General features: G+C 36.3%; 1 protein-coding gene across 22 annotated transcripts in view; it reads right to left on the reverse strand.

Moving 5' to 3' along the window:
* THOC2 (THO complex subunit 2) overlaps nucleotides 1–18,307 on the reverse strand; it is a 118,638-nt gene that overhangs the window by 97,618 nt on the left and 2,713 nt on the right. For all 22 annotated transcript variants that reach the window (XR_011446435.1, XR_011446438.1, XR_011446436.1 and 19 more), the window contains exons 2-3: nucleotides 5,803–5,861; nucleotides 1,418–1,509 (exon numbers count right to left, since the gene is read on the reverse strand). Coding sequence is in view for 17 of the 22 variants with exons in the window: in XM_070292081.1 (XP_070148182.1) it covers nucleotides 1,418–1,509; nucleotides 5,803–5,861 (151 nt within the window). In the remaining 5 variants the exon portion in view is untranslated. The remainder of the gene's footprint in view (nucleotides 1–1,417; nucleotides 1,510–5,802; nucleotides 5,862–18,307) is intronic.

Here is an 18,307-nt window from a genome sequence, read left to right on the forward strand (position 1 = left end):
TCAGAGAGTAAAGAAAAGAAATATAATTCTAAAGAAAAACCTGGCAGCTGTAAGAGACACAAGATATGTTTCTGTGGCTAAGATAAGGGAGAGTGCAATATGGGACTATGAGAATCTAGCCATGACAAAGGATCCAGCTGCAGAAGTATATATATATTACTAAGCACTCAAAGAAAGGGAGGCTACATAAGAATGAAACACATTAAGTTCATTTGGACTATTCACTCTCAATAAGTGGGAAGAGTATTAGAATCAGATTCCATTAACACAATAAACCCTATACTCATGCCCAATTTACAGAATGAAATGACCTTAATTGCCAATCAGACATTAGTCTTTTCTTAAGGGCTATGAAATCTGGCTATATCTACTTGAATGAAAGTGCTCCAAAATAATAGAGCAAGATAAGAGTTTTCAAACACAGAATATCACTTATTGAAGAAATAGAGTACTCCTACATGAACTAATCAGATAGAGACAGTTTAGGGGTAAAAGAGAAACTCATACTGAACCTCTACTGCTCAAATACATCTCAACATGGGGGGGGGGGGAATCACAACAACTAAACACAGAAATTCCTTAAGACTATCCTTGGGGAAGCAGAAAAATCATACAAAGCTAAAGGCTACAGACATTTAAAGCCTACAGAAATTCATACAGGTATCAAGAAACTCCAGGTACCACCTCAAAAATACTTATTATGAAAGCTGTTCTCAACTGGACATGTACCTTTATTTATACAAGTGTAAAAATGTGTGTTAGTGGCTCAATCATATCTGACTCTTTGTGACCCCATGGACTGTATCCTGCCAGGTTCCTCTGTCCATGGAATTCTCCAGGAAAGAATACTGGAGAGGGTTGCCATTCCCTTTTCCAGGGAATCTCCTACTCAGGTCTCCTGCATTGCAGGCAGTTTCTTTACCATCTGAGCCACCGGGGAAGCCTACTAAACAAAAGAGTGAAACAAAGTTTTTTTTTCTCACCTTTAAATAGCCACTGAAAGGTGAGGAAAAAAATCTAGTTATTATTTTCTATTATTTTCTAAAGCAAACATGAAAATTAGCATTAAGTTAGAATCATACAACTGCATTTTAAAATAATTTCATCCTCAGCTTTTAAAATATATTTAATATCTAAATATAACCACAAACAAAAGAAAATGTCTTCTTATGTTAATATTGAGAGAACATTCTAACCAATATTTTTTATAGATGTTTTTGCCCTCCCAGCTTACCTAATATTTTCTGCTCTACTCATAGCCACAGAAAAAGATTAAAATACCTATATTACTGTCCAGCAACAATGGCTTACCATTTTGAATAAAATAAAACACAAGTTATACTTCAGGATCCCTTGTATCAAAGGCAAAAAAAAAAATGTAACAATTATATAATTTAAAAAACATATGCATACTTACACTAATGTCACTAAGAACATTAGATGCCTGTTCATGCTTTAGATTTCCTTTAATGACATGGTATGATAATTCATAAAGAGCTTGCTGGAAATCTGTCAAACATAAAAGAAAGAGTATAAGGACACAATCTCTTGAACATGAAAGATAGACCCTCTAAGGGAAGACCTATGTATTTCCTACTTCTCAGATTATAAACACCAATAATGATTAAGAAAAATATATTTCTACCGCTTTTCTCTAGCAGATTTTTTTCCTTTTATTTTCACAAAAACACAATACTTAAAGAGTAGAAAAAGGCATGCTGCAGTTCATGGGGTCGCAAAGAGTCAGACACGACTGAGTGACTGAACTGAACTGAACTGACTGCACTACTGTAACATAACTATTGCTTGAGCACTTCCTTCCAATCCTTTTCTATATGTCTACATATTTTACATACTTGCATTCAGAGTTCACATCATTTGGTACTCTGATTCCCCGAAAAACACTTTTAAAAGTATTTCCTCCTAGTACCAAAGTCTACAAAATTATTTTTAAGGACTGTGTAGAACTCCAGCAAATGAATATAAATTAACCATTCTTCTCACCAAGAGATTTTGCAGATTTTTCTAACTACATTCAGATTATAGTTAATTCAATCTCAGGGCTACACTGACAACAAACAGGTAAGGAATAACAGTAAATATAAAACCCATACCAAACCTAAACCTCAATTTTTCCTATATTTCCATCAGAATTCAAACTAAAATATATTCAGCCCTCTGTATCCACAAATTCTGTACCCATGAATATGAAGGACTGACTTTATTCACTGTACTATGCAATTTTATATAAGGGACTTGAGGATACTCAGATTTTGCTATTTGAGGGGGCTCCTGGAACCAATTCCCTGTAGATACTAAGGGATGATCATAATTACATATGTACATACAGACCAAAAAAACAGCAGTCCTGTGAGAATTATCAACCACAAGTACAGTTGTCTCATTCACAATTAGCCCTTTCCTGGAGGAGTTTTGGGAGGAGGTAGAAGTTAATGGTCAGGTGAACATATCCTTCCAGCTACCTTTTTCTTTAGTCCCAAACACTAAAATCTTTACCTTCTTCCTCTCTTTAAAAGTAAGAAAACAAGTAACTCTAAAAACATTAATGTAAAACAAAGTCAATTTATAACCCCCTTTTGAAGGGAATCAAAAAATCTTTCAGGGCAACATAGCAAGTTAAGAAATCAAATATTTAGGAGTTTCCTGGTGGTCTAGTGGTTAGGGAGAAGTCTGCCATGTTTTCCAACCGTAAAGTTTCTATTTCGCCCTTTGAAATAAGTGTCTCCTCGGGAGCTACTTTGAGATATTGGAATGTAAACAAGTTGTTTCTCTTGTTACTTGCGCCCCCTAGTTTTGCCTAAGGTTTCAGTAATAGCGGTTGATGCAGTGTCAGCGCTGGTGGCTCTGAGTATTGCCCAGGCCGATTGCTCTCTCACAAGATTATAACCCTCGTAACAGCAATGGCACCCCACTCCAGTACTCTTGCCTGGAAAATCCCATGGGCGGAGGAGCCTGGTAGGCTGCAGTCCATGGGGTTGCTAAGAGTCGGACACGACTGAGCGACTTCACTTTCACTTTTCACTTTCATGCATCGGAGAAGGCAATGGCAACCCACTCCAGTGTTCTTGCCTGGAGAATCCCAGGGACGGGGGAGCCTGGTGGGCTGCCGTCTGTGGAGTCACGCAGAGCTGGACATGACTGAAGTGACTTAGCAGCAGCAGCTAGTGGTTAGGACTCGGTGCTTTCACTGCCATGGCCTGGGTTCAATTACTGTTCAGGGAACTGAGATCCCACAAGCCATTCAGCTCAGCCATAAAAATAAAAAAATGTTTAAAAGAAATCAAATACTTAAAAATCTCCTTTGGTCTACTACTAGCCACAAAAAGGAACATAATAGAAATCAAAACTTGTATCAATCTCCCCTTAAACAATGAAAATAGTATTTTATAATGAAATTAATTTGTCCACTAAATTATTCACAAAAGAAATATAGCCAGATTATCCCAATTCCTTATGAAGGATTCATTAAATATATTCTACCTTTCTCACAAATATGCCTTCATTATGCTTATAATAAATTCATAAAAACTAAAATGCAAAGGAAAAATCTGTTACTATGGTTGGAATATGAGGTCATTTTGATGCTTTCAATTTCCATTAATAAAATGCTTTTGTAACAAATAATATTCATTTGAAATTATCCACATAACTAAGATTTTTTAAAAAGCAATCACTCACTGAAGAACAAAACAGCTGAGCATCATAAACTAAATTCCCACAAGAATATGGGCTCACAGGGGCTGAGGGAATTCTAACCTTAATCAAAGGAGATTAAAATAGAGAACAAATGGCCCAGGTCATTTTGCTGACACTGACACCAAAACAATCACAATGTAATCCACAAAGTAGCAAAGACAGTTCCCAATTCACATGTCATTTAAATGCCCATTTAAATGGCTAGGAACTCCTGTTGTATTTTATCCACAGAAATAGTAAGTGATGTCTTAGAGACTACCAAGGCTAGTCCACAAAACCCTGCTAAATCTACACTAAAATTGAAAAACTTTAGATTTACAATGGGGAGGAAAATTTACAACCCTTATAATTATACAGAAAAGAATAAATGCTAACATTTCAGAAAAAGCAGCTTCAAGAACAGCCACAAGTAAAAGGGATTTCTAGAGATTCTAGACATTTTTTGTGAAATATGAGCATTTTAGCCACTAGTTATGTCAAATATCACTAGGAATGCTCATGTTCATCAGCCATCCTTACTATGTTATTTTATGGGGGGGGGGGGGGACTTATAAAAAGAACTTATAAAAGCAGCAGCATGTGCAAGGGAAACTGCCTTCCTGAAATGAAATCAATTTGGAGAGAGAGGCAAAAAGAGAAAAGGCAGAAGGAACAATACACAAAGTCAATCCCCCTGAGATATACAAAGGAAATTCTAAAGAAACAACATTCAGTTCCCTGCAAGTAGGCAAGAGCAAGAAAGAGAAAGTGAAAGTGAAGTCGCTCAGTCGTGTCCAACTCTTTGCGACCCCATGGCCTACCAGGCTCCTCGGTCCATGGGATTTTCCAGGCAAGAGTACTGGAGTGGGTTGCCATTTCCTTCTCCAGGGGAATCTTCCCAACCCAGGGATCGAATTCAGGTCTCCCACATTGCAGGCAGACGCTTTAACCTCTGAGCCACCAGGGGAGCCCAGAGAAGCCCCACAATTGAGCCAATGAGGCCACACCCCTACTAATTTGAGTTTCATACGTGAATCAGAACAACCATGCAAATTAACAATAGTCTGATAGTTATTAAAGATCTAAATAGTTCCATTTAAAAATGTTAAGAGTAACCACCCTGTTATGCTATTTATAGTTTCTCTGAGAATTTCTTTTTTTTTATCCACTTAAGGTTTCAAACACAAACAAGATACAAGTTAACTGAGAAGTTAGAAACTTGTTTCAAACATGAGGAGGGGGAAAAGTACCCAATGCTTTTTAAAAGGACTCTTTTTTTAGTCTTACTCTTCTGACAGTCAACTGACTTATTCAAAAACGGCATTATATTAACAACCTCAAAAATCTTTATGAATGATCTGAAATTTTAAAAGCAGGATGACTGTAAAATAACTTTGGGGATTGAGCAAGGAGTGTTAACAAGTCTTACCCAAATGACAGAAAGAAAAATGGTTCATTCATTCATTTGAAAATGCTTTCTACTCAAAAATCCAAATGTTCTTCAAAAAGTATATATTCTCATATTAAGATAATCTTTAATTTTTGATAAAATAAACATTTACAGAAAATTATCTAATAACTTATTTAAAATAGAATATTGATTATAAATTATTTTTCCAAATTGGAAAAAAAATGTCATTGATTCTACACCCAGTGAAAGCTATATATGAAAATGGTTTAAATTACTGGGCATCATTGCTTTTGTTTTTGCCCCTCCTTTTCTGAATCCATATATCTAATTTTAAATTCAAAAAAATTAAACAGCAAATTCTCTAAAAATAACTAAAAATTTACATTCAGTGTAATTGCATAACACTTTTCTTAATAAATCATATTTGAGATATGCAGTCATAAACAACTCCTTTGCTTGTAATGTTTTCCATGACAACTGCCTTTAACAAGATCCCCTGATACCACCTAAACATAACCAGCTTTAGTAAAAACACTGAACCTCAGTTTCTGCAAGTTTCCTAGCACAAACAAGATCAGAATTAGTTTCTCTTTCCATGCTAGCTCTTCTATTTATAAAATTTAATGGAAAACAGGGTATTTTATTAATTTTGACCAAGCCAAATCTTATAGCTATGATACTTTTAAAAGTCTTACCTCTGTAAGTTGAACTATCGTGGCTTTTATTTTCACTGAGGATCCGGCATAAATGTAAACTAGAATAAAACAAATAATCTGTATTAATTTCTACTTCTAACACAGATAATCCTTATACAGCAAATTCTATCAACTAAAAACATCTGGAAATGTATTACACATTTTAATTTAAATTACACATTTATAATTTAAATAAAATAACCTAAAAACCATAATTGGAAAATGCTAATGAATCAAGACATTATTTTGAATGAAAATAGGTAAATAAAAGAATGAAAAGCACTTATTCTGCCTTTTGTATACAAACCAACAGTTGATAAGAAATGCCTCTGTTAGTATTTCAGCTAACAAAGGTATGATAGAACAGCACCATTTTTAAGTCCTTAATAAATTCAAGGATCTAGGCATCTATCAATGGCTGTTCACATCCTAAGACGCAATCAGATATTATGTGCCTCCTGATCCTAATACAAGAATACACCACCACGTATGAAGTTGTCTTTGAGGAGGGGGAGCAAAGCTTAAATACAAACTGTGGGAAACTCTACAGGACAATGGCCCAGTCTCTTCAACAAATATATTACAAGGAAAAATAAAAGATGGTGGGGGACCCTCAGGATAAAAAAGGCTTAAGAAGTACATCTATTGCAACGTATGCACTTCCCTCGTGGCTCAGATGGTAAAGAATCCACCTGCAATGCAGAAGACCTGAGTTCGATCCCTGGGCTGGGAAGATCCCCTAGAGGAGGGCATGGCAACCCACTCCAGTATTCTTGCCTGGAGAATCCCCATGGACTGGAGCCTGCCAGGCTCCTCTGTCTATGGAACTTCCCAGGCAAGAATACTGGAGCAGGTTGCCATCTCCTATTCCAGGGGATCTTCCCGACTCAGGGATCGACCTGCTTCTCTTATGTCTCCTACATTGGCAGGTGCATTCTTTGCCACTGAGACACTTGGGAAGCTCCATTAAATATGTACAGATATATAAATTGAAAAATATTGAAATACATCAAGGTTAACATGGGTTTATCCCAAATACACAAAGTTGGTTCAAATTAATTTACCACATTAAACTTTTAAAATCACAAAATAGTTCAGAAAGTTTCTATTCTTAGTTTTCTACATCTTTTTATGCATAAATGACATTTGACAAAATTCAATAACCATTCACTATTTTTTTTAAACTTTAAAAATTAGGAGCATGAAAAAAAGTTATAACTTGATAAAGCAGCAGTTCTGATAGTGTGGTTCACAAACCCCTGATCCCCAAGACACTTTCTGGCATTCTGCAAGGTCAAAGCTATATTCATAATAGTACTAAGACTGCATTTCCCTTCTTACTGCACTGACATTCGCACTAATAATTCAAAAGCAAAGGAAGGTGAGACTGCTGGCACCTTAGCATTCATCAGGGTAGTAGCATCAAACTGTCTCACTGAATTCTTCACAATCAAGAAGAATTAAAAAAAATTTTTTTAAATCAAAGAATAAAGTCAGTCTCATGTAAGATGTCACCAAATTACTTCATTACATCTCTCATGATCATTCACACAAACAAAAGCCAGTTTCACTTAAGAATGTCCTTGATGGGAGTGGCTCAGCAAGATGGCAAAATAGGAGGTCCCAGGCCTTCCCTCCTCCCACAGAAACACAAGTCAACAATACACATCCACAATTCCCTTTATGAGAAATTCAGAAACAGTTAATTCTTGCACCCCAGGCAAGAATTAAACCAGCTGCATTAAAGCTCCTAGGAAAATACATGATGCTCTTTCACCAAAGTCCCTACTCCTGGCACAGCACCACATGGCTCGAAGGCAATTCCCAATTTCCAAATTCTCTCTGAGAAGGGAAAGAGAGGACTGGACTATATATACATCTAACGTTCTTCCGGGGGCGGGGGCAGCGAGGCAGGTCGGGGGGGTCAGGGAGGTGCCCAACAGCTTGGCAATCTCTCCCTCAAGGGAGAAAGAGAAAACTAGAGCATGTGCCCAGTATTCCAGCTTTGGGGGAGGGGCACTACCTGAGAGACTGGTTTCTGTCTAGCCTGACTCGGGGCGCTGACGGTACCCAGCATACTCTAGCTGCCTGGGAGCCACTAAGAACAAAAAAAAAGCTGGGTGACATGCTGCTGCTTCAGAGGACCCTAGGGTACAACAGATGGACACCAGAGGATGCAAGAGAGGGAAAGCTTGGAGAAACTCCCTCTAATCTGGAATCTACACATTAGGCCAGAGAAGACACATCCAGAGTAAAATTTGAGAGGCTCTCAGAATCTATAGCCAAGCTGACTGGTAAAGGCCTTTCCCTGCACTGAAGCAGTCTATAAAGCCTGGGATAAAAGTGTTTTCTCAAATGCAAAGATACCAACACAAAACTACAAGGGCCATAAAGAAACAGGTAAAATTGGTCTAATAAAAGGAACAAAACTTGTCTTCAGAAACTGATCCTAAAGAATTAGAGGTATATGGATTATCTGACAACGAATTTAAAGTAACCATCATAGAGATGCTCAGTGAGTTCAGGAAAATGATGTATAAAGAGAATGAGAATTTTAAGAAAAGGACAGAAAATTTTAAAAGAACCAAACAAATTCCGGCACTAAAGAACATAAGTACTAAACTGAAAAATTCATTAGATGTTCAACAGCATTATGGATAGTCATATACAAAAGAATGAAATTGGCTATTTCTTACATCATACACAAAAATCAACTCAAAATAGATCAAATACATAAAAGTAAGACCTGAAACTTAAACTCCTAGAAAAAAACAGGGAGAAAGCTTCATGACATTGGTCTTGGCAATGATTTCTTGGATGTGACACCAAAAGCACAGACAATAAAAGCAAAAGCAGACAAGTGGACCATCAAACTAAAAACTGTATGCACAGCAAAGAAATGACAAACAAAATGAAAAGGCAGGGCACCTCCCTGATGGTCTAGTGGTTAAAACTCCATGCTTCTACTGCAGGGGACACAGTTTGATCCCTGAGGAGCTAGGATGCTACATGCCTCAAGTTGTGGCCAAAAAAAAAAAAAAAAAGAAAGGTAGCCTATGAAATAGGGGGAAAAAAATGTTTGTGAACCATCCATGTATCTGATAAGAGGCTAACATTCAAAATATATAAGAAACACCTACAACTCAATAGCAAGAAAACAACCTGATTAAAAAATAAATTGTTGTTAAGTTGCTAAGTCATGTCCGACTCTTGCGACCCCATGGACTGTAGCCTGCCAGGTTCCTCTGTCCATGGGATTCTCCAGGCAAGAATACTGGAGTGCGTTAAATAGACATTTTTGCAAAGAAGATCTACAAGGGTCTTTCCCTGGTGGTTCAGTAGTTAAGACTCTGCGCACCCAATACAGGGGGCATGGGTTTGATCCCTGGTTGGGGAACTAAGATCCCACATGTTGCAAGGCATAGCCTAAAATAAATAAAAAGGACAGACAAAATGGCCAATAGGTTATGAAAAGATGCTCAACATCACTTATTATCAGAGAAATGCAAATCAAAAACAAAATGAGCCACCACCTCACACTTGTAAAAGTGGTCATTATCAAAAAACTGCAAGCAAACAAATGACATCTGGTAAAGGACTATTATCCAAAATATACAAATAACTCTTAAAATTCAACAATAAGAAAACAAACAACCAATTTAAACATGAGCAAAGACCTTAACTGACATCTCATCAAAAGATATACAGATGGCAAATGAGCAAACGAAAAGATGCTCCACATCGTACATCATCACGGACATGGAAACTTAAACAATGAGATACCACTACACACTTACTAAAATGGCCGCAATCTGGAACACTGCCAACACCAAATGCTGATGAGGATGTGGTACAACATAACACTCAATCATCTTTAGTGGGAAGGAAAAACGGTACAGCCACACTGGAACAGTTTAGTGGTTTCTTACAAGAGTAAACATACTCTTACCTTACAATCCAACCCTCTCACTCCTTGATATTTACCCAAAGGAGATGAAAACTTATGTCTACACAAAAACCTGCACAAGAATGTTTATAGCACCTTCATTCATAACTACCAAAGCTTGGAAGCAACCAGATGTCTTTCGATAGGTGAATGGATAAATAAACTGGTACATTTACACAATGGAATATTATTCAGCACCATACAGAAATAAGCTATAAAGCAATGAAGCTATGAAAAGACATGGACATGGAGAAACCTTAAGTGCACATTAATAAGTCAATAAAGTCAATCTGAAAACACTACACAGTGTGTTTCTAACTATACGTCATTCAGGAAAAGGCAAAACTATGGAGAGAGTAAAAAGTTCAATGGTTATCAGGGGCTGGGAAGAGAGATGAATAGGCAGAGCATAGAGGATTTTTAGGGTAGTAAAAATACTCTGATACTATAATGATGGATACATGTCATTATAGTCTAAACCCATAAAATGTGCAACACCAAGAGTGAAAACAAAGGTAAACTATGAATTGGGGGCAATTATGATTTGTCAGTGCAGATTCATCAATTATAACTAATGTACCATTCTGGTGGGGAAATGTTGATAATGTGAGAGGTTATGCATGTGTGGGGACAGGGGGTAAATGGGAAATTTATGTATCTTTTTCTCAACTTTTCTGTGAACCTAAAACACCTGTTTTTAAAAAATAACAGAAAATAAGTATTAGGAAGGATATGAAGAAACTGCAAACCTTGTGCACTGTTCGTGGGAATGTAAAATGGTAAATAGTGCGGGGGTCCCTCAAATAAGCAAAAATAGAACTACCATACAACCCAGCAATCCCACTTCTAGGTATTTACTCATAAAATTTGAAATCAGGATATCAAAGAGGTATTTGCAGTCTCATATTTATTGCAGCATTATTCACAACAGCCAAGAGGTAGGAAAAAACCTAAATGTCCATCAACAGATGAGTACATAAAGAAAACCTCATGAATATACAATGGAACGTTTTCAATAATAAATCCTGTCATATACAACAACATGGATGAGCCATGAAGATAGTATGCGAAACAAAATACTCACAGAAGGATAAATACTATATGACTCCACTTATATGAGGTATCTAAAGTAATCAAGCTCACAGAAACAAAAAGTAGAATTTCAGTGGTTGCCAGGGGCTAGAGGGATAGAGAAACGGGAACCTGCTGTTCAATGTGTATAAATGTCAGCCATCCAAGATTAAAAAGATCTAAAGATGTGTTGTACATTGTGCTTATCGTTAACAATACTGTACTGTTTACTTAAAAATGTGTTAAGATTTATCTGTTATATGTTTGTATCTACAATAAAGAAAATGTCCTTAATGAATTTTATTAAATCCTAGCCCTGAGAACATGTTTTTTTAAGAATACATATTTTTAATATTCTATGTGACAAACTGGAAAGTATACATAAAACATTTTTGTCACACACCAAAATACCATGGTTGTCTCCAGGAAAATCACTTATGCAATTGTTTGAATTGTGAGCTGAACTAGCTGCTTTTTCACAGAACACCATTTTTACTTGAAAGTGAAAGTTGCTTGAAAGTACCTGACTCTTTGCAACCCCATGGACTATACAGCCCATGGAATTCTCCAGGCCAGAATACTGGAGTGGGTAGCCTTTCCTTTCTCCAGGGGATCTTCCCAACCCAGGGATCAAACCCAGGTCTCCTGCATTGCAGGCGGATTCTTTACCAGCTGAGCCACAAGGGAAGCCCTTTCTACTTGAAAGAACTGACAAACTATGGTTATTCAGATTTGGGTCTTTGGCCGGAATTTTCTCAAAAATGAACCAAGTGAGCCAGTCACTTCCAGGGAAAAAGCTGAGAGTGTCTGTTGCCAATGATAAAAGGTAAGGTTTCAAACAAAAATTAGAATTTTGGAAAACTTTAACCTGGCACCATGGACTTGGCTAGTTCACAATTCATAAAAACTTCCCTGATTAGTTCAGTGAAGATACTGAAGAATGTGGTTTTTTATATTATACAATGCATTGTGTCATATTTGGAAGTGCTGCATCATTGGGTGAACCAGTATTTTCCAACTGACCAATGGAGGATTCTGCAAAATAATACATGGGTAAAACAGATTCCAAGTAAAAGAGAGACAACTGGACTTCAATTTAACAACATACAAGGAGTACAGATATGATTTTAGGTTTGGCATTGTAACAAACCATTAAGAAACTACCATTTGACAAATTTTGACATGATATTAAAAAATATCTATAATTATCTGAAAAGACTACTAAAATTCTCTTCCTTTTGCCAACTATTTAAGTGTGAGGCTGAACTTTCTTCATATACATCCACCACGACAATATATTGCAACCCCCTACTTCACAGCACACATAAAAATCACCTCCAGTTAGTAAGACTTAAAAAGGGAAAGCAACATAATGTTTCCAGAAGTCACAGGGTAGTTCATTAACCTTAGAATGGAGAGAAACTAGTAAACACAAAAAAGTACTACTCAGAAAGTAAAAGACAGATACATTTAACTACATTAAAATGAACAACTTCTACTCATTAAAAGTCACGACTGTAGAGTGGAAATACAGGCCTAAGAACAACAAGAGATTTGCCACACACAGTGTAACCCACTGAAAGAACTACAATTTATAGAAAGAACTATAAATCAATGAAAGAAATGTGAACAATCCAATCGAAAAATGGAAAAAAGATATAAAGAGATCTTTCACAATAAACCAAAATCCAAATGACCGATAATATACAAAAAGATGCCTATATAGCACATGGAACTCTGCTGAGTGTTACAGGGCTCCCTAGATGGGAGGGGAGTTCAGGAGAGAATGAATACGTATGTATAGCTGAATACTTTCACTGTTGTGAAACTATCACAACATTGTTAATCGGCTATGCCCTAATACAAAATTAAAAGTAGAAAAAAAAAAAACAACAGACGCCTATGCTACAAACAAACGCATATGCAAAACAGAAACAGACTCAGCTACAGAGCACAAACTTGCGGTTACCAAAGGAGAGGGCTGGGAAGGAGACAGTTTAGGACTATGGGATTAACAAACTACTATGTAGAAAATAGTTTGTTAGGCATAGTAGTATAAAATAGCCTCCACCCTGGTAGCTCAGCTGGTAAAGAATCTGCCTGCAATGCAGGAGACCCTGGTTCAATTCCTGGGTTGGGAAGACCCTCTGGAGAAGGGTTAGGCTACCCACTCCAGTATTCCTGGGCTTCCCTGGTGGCTCAGATGGTAAAAGAATCCGCCTAGAATGTGGGAGACCTGGGTTCAATCCCTGGGTTGGGAAGATCCCCTGGAGAAGAAAACCATTACCCACTCCAGTATTCTTGCCTAGAGAATTCCATGGACAGAGGATCCTGGTGGGTTAAAGTCCATGGGGTCACAAAGAGTCGGACACAACTGAGCGACTTTCACTTTCACTTTTCATATATAAAATAAACAACAAGGACATACTGTGTAGCACAGAGAATTGTAGCCATTATCTTGTAATAACCTGTAAATGCAGTATAATCTGCAGAAATACTGAACTACTACTTTGTATACCTGAAACTAATAATGTAAATCAACTATACTTCAACTAAAAAAAAATTGGAAAAAATGCCTATGAAAATGTTGAAGAAAATAACATTAGATATATATATTGACAAAAAATTTACAGTGTGACAATGTTAGATGTTGGGCTTCCCAGGTGGCACAGTGGTATAGAATCTGCCTGCCAATGCAGGAGACGCAGGTTGATCCCCGGGTAGGGAAGATCCCCTGGAGTAGGCAATGGCAACCCACTCCAGTATTCGTGCCTGGAGAATTCCATGGACAGAGGAGCCTGGAGGGCTACAGTCCATGGGGTTGCAAAGAATCGGACACGACTGAGCAACTGAGCACATAGCACAGTATTAGATGTTAGCCAGGATGTGAAGGTGAACTCTCACACACTGCTGATAGGAGTATATTTTGAAATTATGTGGCAGTATCTAGTAAAGTTGGTGTATGTGCACCTGTGTACACCAAAATACCTATATAAGAATAGATCTATTGGCTCTGTTGGCAACAGCCAAAAACTCAAAACAACAAACTTGTTCATGAGTAGCATAAGAGATAAAGTATGGTATAGTTATACAATGGAGCATCTTATAACTATGAAAATCCAAGAACTGGAAATACTCGCAAAATACAAATGAATCCTAAAGACATAATGTTGATCAAAAGCAGTCAGGAACAATTAGAACACATCCTCTTTGATTTCACTTATATGAAATTCAAAAAGAACAAACTTAAACATATTTGGTAGCAAAACTGTAAATAAAAACAAGAGGAAGCCATAAATGTCAGTTATCACAGGGGAGGTGAAAGAGTACAAAAAGGAAGGGGGATTAGAGCTGGGTATGAGTTACATGAGCGTGCATCTTAGTGATTCTTTGAGCTCTACACTTAAACTTTAGGCACTTTTCTGTATTTTTTTAATTTCACAATTTAGAAAAAGTAATTGTTATTACAAGCTGTACAAAACTCAAAAAAAGGAGAACCAACGAATGCATATGTTTATTTTTTTAAGTCTAGCAATCCAGTCAATAAAGCAAGTAACTATAAAACTGACAGAATGTGCTTATATATCACATCTAAGGTGAAATATGATGCCACATTACAACCATCCACAGAGGGATTACCTACTTTGCAGATTATGCATGCCCTTGCAGTTCACCTCTCTTGTGTCTTTTATTTCACGACTCCATCATCAGGATAAGCAGGGTAAGGTTCAATGGACTTTTCCAGGTCAAAAATTCATCTGTAGGTCTCACAAAATCATTTTCAAAACCAAAGAACAAAAATCCCTTGCCAACAGACAACTATTACTAAATCTGCATAGTTTGAAAATCTCATTTAGTTGTTAGTTTTTAATCAACTCCTATTAAAAGAACAAAAATTTTCGGAGAGCCCCTTAGAAACGGTAAAATAAGGCAGTTTAAGTTTGACTCCAAGTACTTTCAACTATTTCTCCTGAGAACCAGATAGGCCTTCCAATGTGCTAAGACAGTGGGTAAGCTTTAATTTCTCCAAGTAAGTTAAACCTACAACGAGCTTATCTCAAATATGAAACAAAATCAGTCTTCATTACATTAGGCAATACAAAAATATCTGCTTCAGACTAGCATCAGAGAATATAACCTAAAAATGCCTGACACCTAGCTCCTTTTTGTTCAGAGTAAATATGTAAGTGCATCAAGGCTGCTTCAGTATTTGCCATAAAGTACTGAAACAATCCCCTCCCCTCCCCCGTGGTTTTCACTGTCCCCATAGGTTCAATTGCCTTCAGAATATAGTAGCAGGAAATATTTCAACTTTGACAGAAGAATGCAAGGAAATCCAGCAACTCATCTTTCCCTTTGTACCCTGGCTACTAAAAAGCAAGGTCAAATATTCTTTCTTACAGTGAATCTGTCTGCTTATTCACATTTTCAATAGCTTCATTTTCTATTTGTTTTAACAAGCTTAATGCAAATGTCTTTTGCTATAATCCTTCCAGTGGGGAGGGGCAAATGTCAGTGTACCAAATCCCACTTAATCTAATGGTACAGTCATTGTTACATAATTTTTAAAAATAACTGAAATGTAATTCCATCTTGTCAGTCACAAAAGCTACAAACATATTCATTAGGAATGCAGATGATAATGTCATCATGCACTATTAATTAGCATCTTAAAGATTCACTCAAACTGTGTAAGGAATCACTGATGGGTTATTACATTATATAAAGCAACTTATTTGTGTAACTTTTATTTCCCTAGTATAAAATACTTCTTCCCTAGTTGTTGGAGGAAACTAAAAACTCACTAAGAATTTTCCCCCAATCAGTAGATTTGACCCAGCTTTTCCCCTAAGTCCTCCCACTAATAGAAGATTATGAAGTATCCTTAAAGAAACAACCCTGTTTCAGAATGCTGCATGTCTTACTACACCTCTTGTACAGTTTAGTACTCTATCCTAAATCTTAAGAGGAAAAAAACAAAACTTCAACAGTTGCCCATTTTAATATGGCTTTAAAAATAATCAAATATTCTGCCTTGGAAAAAATTCAAATGACTATTTTAGTCCCTTAATAACCTCCAAATAATTGGGTTTACCATTTTTTCCTCTTTTATGACAGTTTGGTGCTACAGTGGAGGTGCGACATCAGGCCCCTGAGAACAAAGAGTCTACTTTCTGTCAAAGATATATGAAACTTAAACTGAATAAAATGTCTTAAGTTCTTCCAAGAACTTAAGTATTTTGTGAATACTCTTTAACATGAATATTTGACTTTCCATCTTACTTGATCCTATTTTCCAGTAAAGAAACACAACATAAGCCTGAACTATTGGATTATACGCAACATCTCAAAGCTGCTTCTACATATAAAAAATTGATGTAGATCTGTGCTTCAACTAATTTTTAAAAACAAAACAAAAGGTGGCTAAACTTTGTTAAGCAAGTGTTACCTCTATTATTATTGACAGGAGACATAACCAAAAAAATGAGTATTAGGACATATAGTTTTATCTCAAAACATGCATTTAAGAAAATGAAAATATGCACTTACGAGGAGGAAAAGGAACAGGAAATGTTAAAGACAACAGAAGTTCCTGCACACAAGTACATTAATAGCACTCATGCTACTTTAGTTAAAGAACAATTTTTCTAACAAAAAAAGAAAGCAGTAGCCCAGAAAAACCTCCTGATACTGCTACATTTTCTGAAGAATGAATTTCTCTTACCAGGGAAATAGACCAAGACTTATACTTGTGAACACTGGTCAAAATGAGAAAACAAATGCAAATGAAAACTAAGACATGAAGAAATGGTTTCAGATAAAGCTTCACATAAACTTAGAGCACGCTTTGAAGGGAAAAAAAGACAAATATTAAAACAAAATTTCTTAGACTGTTTGCTATAAACTCCCTCCTCCTACTTTGCCCCAAAAAATTCAGGTCAGACAACATTTAATGAACATCTAAATGCCCTTCCATTAGTTCTGGAATATGTCAAATCACCCAGTAGCAGATGAAGAAAAGAATGGCAACCAAAACATTTGGCCATTAAATTTTAAAACTGTATTATTGCCTGTGGGTGTGTGTGCTCAATCATGCCCAACTCTCTGCCACCCCATGGACTGTAGCGCACCAACCTCCTCTGTCCATGGAATTTTCCAGGCAAGAATACTGGAGTGGGTTGCCATTTCCTCCTCCAGGAGATCTTCCCAACCCAGGGATCAAACCCACATCTCCTGCATTGGCAGATGAATTCTTTACTGCTGAGCTACTGAGGAATAAGGTAATGCCCAACAAAAATTTTTATTTGATATGTAAATTTTTTAAAGAAAAAGAATCAAGTTATTTAAACAAATACTTGATATTCAACAAATATAAGTATTTTGAAATAAGTATTGACATGAGGCTAACATCTTCAGATTAAGAGCTTGGAATATAAATCCTCCATTAAGGTTGCTTGTGACACAAAGAAATGCTGGGCTCACTGTGTTAAAGATGTCTACTAGAAATAAAATTCTCCCCTAGATCTACCAGTACATGCAAGTTTATTAGCTTAATCATGGCAAATCCTATGATAATATGAAATAATCAAGAAACTTAAGCTCTAATTCCAAAATTAAAGTGATTAAATCCATATCTTGCATATGTCACAGAATTTCAAAGAGTTTGCATTAAGATGTGAAACTCTGAAGAGTAGATCAAAGTATTACTGCAAAGGACACTTAATTATGTTTTCAGAGTCCTTTGTGCTTTTGCTATCTCTTAGAAAAGATCATTTTAAGAGTTCTGTAATTTACCATTAAAAACATAATCAGTATCTCTGGAAATAGGTTAGCTAGGTATGTGATGGACCATTCACATGGGCAAAATACAGTTTTTCTTTTCTCCCTAGTTATCTAACAAAACTTACTCTTCAAAGCCAAGACTTTCCATATTAACTGACAGCTGCTTTTCATGAGGCACAAATAAGAATTGCCCTCTCAATGTTATAATACGCCCCATACAGCTCATATGTTCCTTTAACACTGTGCTGCTGAACTTGATACAACTCCCAGAATACAGACTTATAGAAAGTAACAGACAAGAAATGAACTTACACCTCATGAAAAATATCATGACTTTTGGTCAACTTAAAGCTCATCTGTTAACTTTTCTCATTAAAAAGGAAAAATCCACTGAAGATATAATTTTAAATACTGATCAATCTTAAAAGCCAAATATGTAAATGGATTCACTAATAATTTGGTAGCACATTATCTTTTTAACATTTCTGGTTGCTGGTTCATATTTTAAGAAGCTGTTTCCAGAGAAAGGAAAAGATTTTTTGTAATATATTTATACCATTTTTTATAATAAAATGAAAACGCCAACTCCATAGTTAGCAAGATAAAAAACTCCAAAGTTAGACTATATGCAATAAAGTTTCCAAAGAGGGAAAAGAGGTCAAATGAAGACTAAGTACTGGATGGTGATGAGTTTGACTATTTAAA

The sequence above is a fragment of the Ovis canadensis genome, chromosome X (genome assembly GCF_042477335.2).
Source record: "Ovis canadensis isolate MfBH-ARS-UI-01 breed Bighorn chromosome X, ARS-UI_OviCan_v2, whole genome shotgun sequence".
NCBI classification, from domain to species: Eukaryota; Metazoa; Chordata; class Mammalia; order Artiodactyla; family Bovidae; genus Ovis; species Ovis canadensis.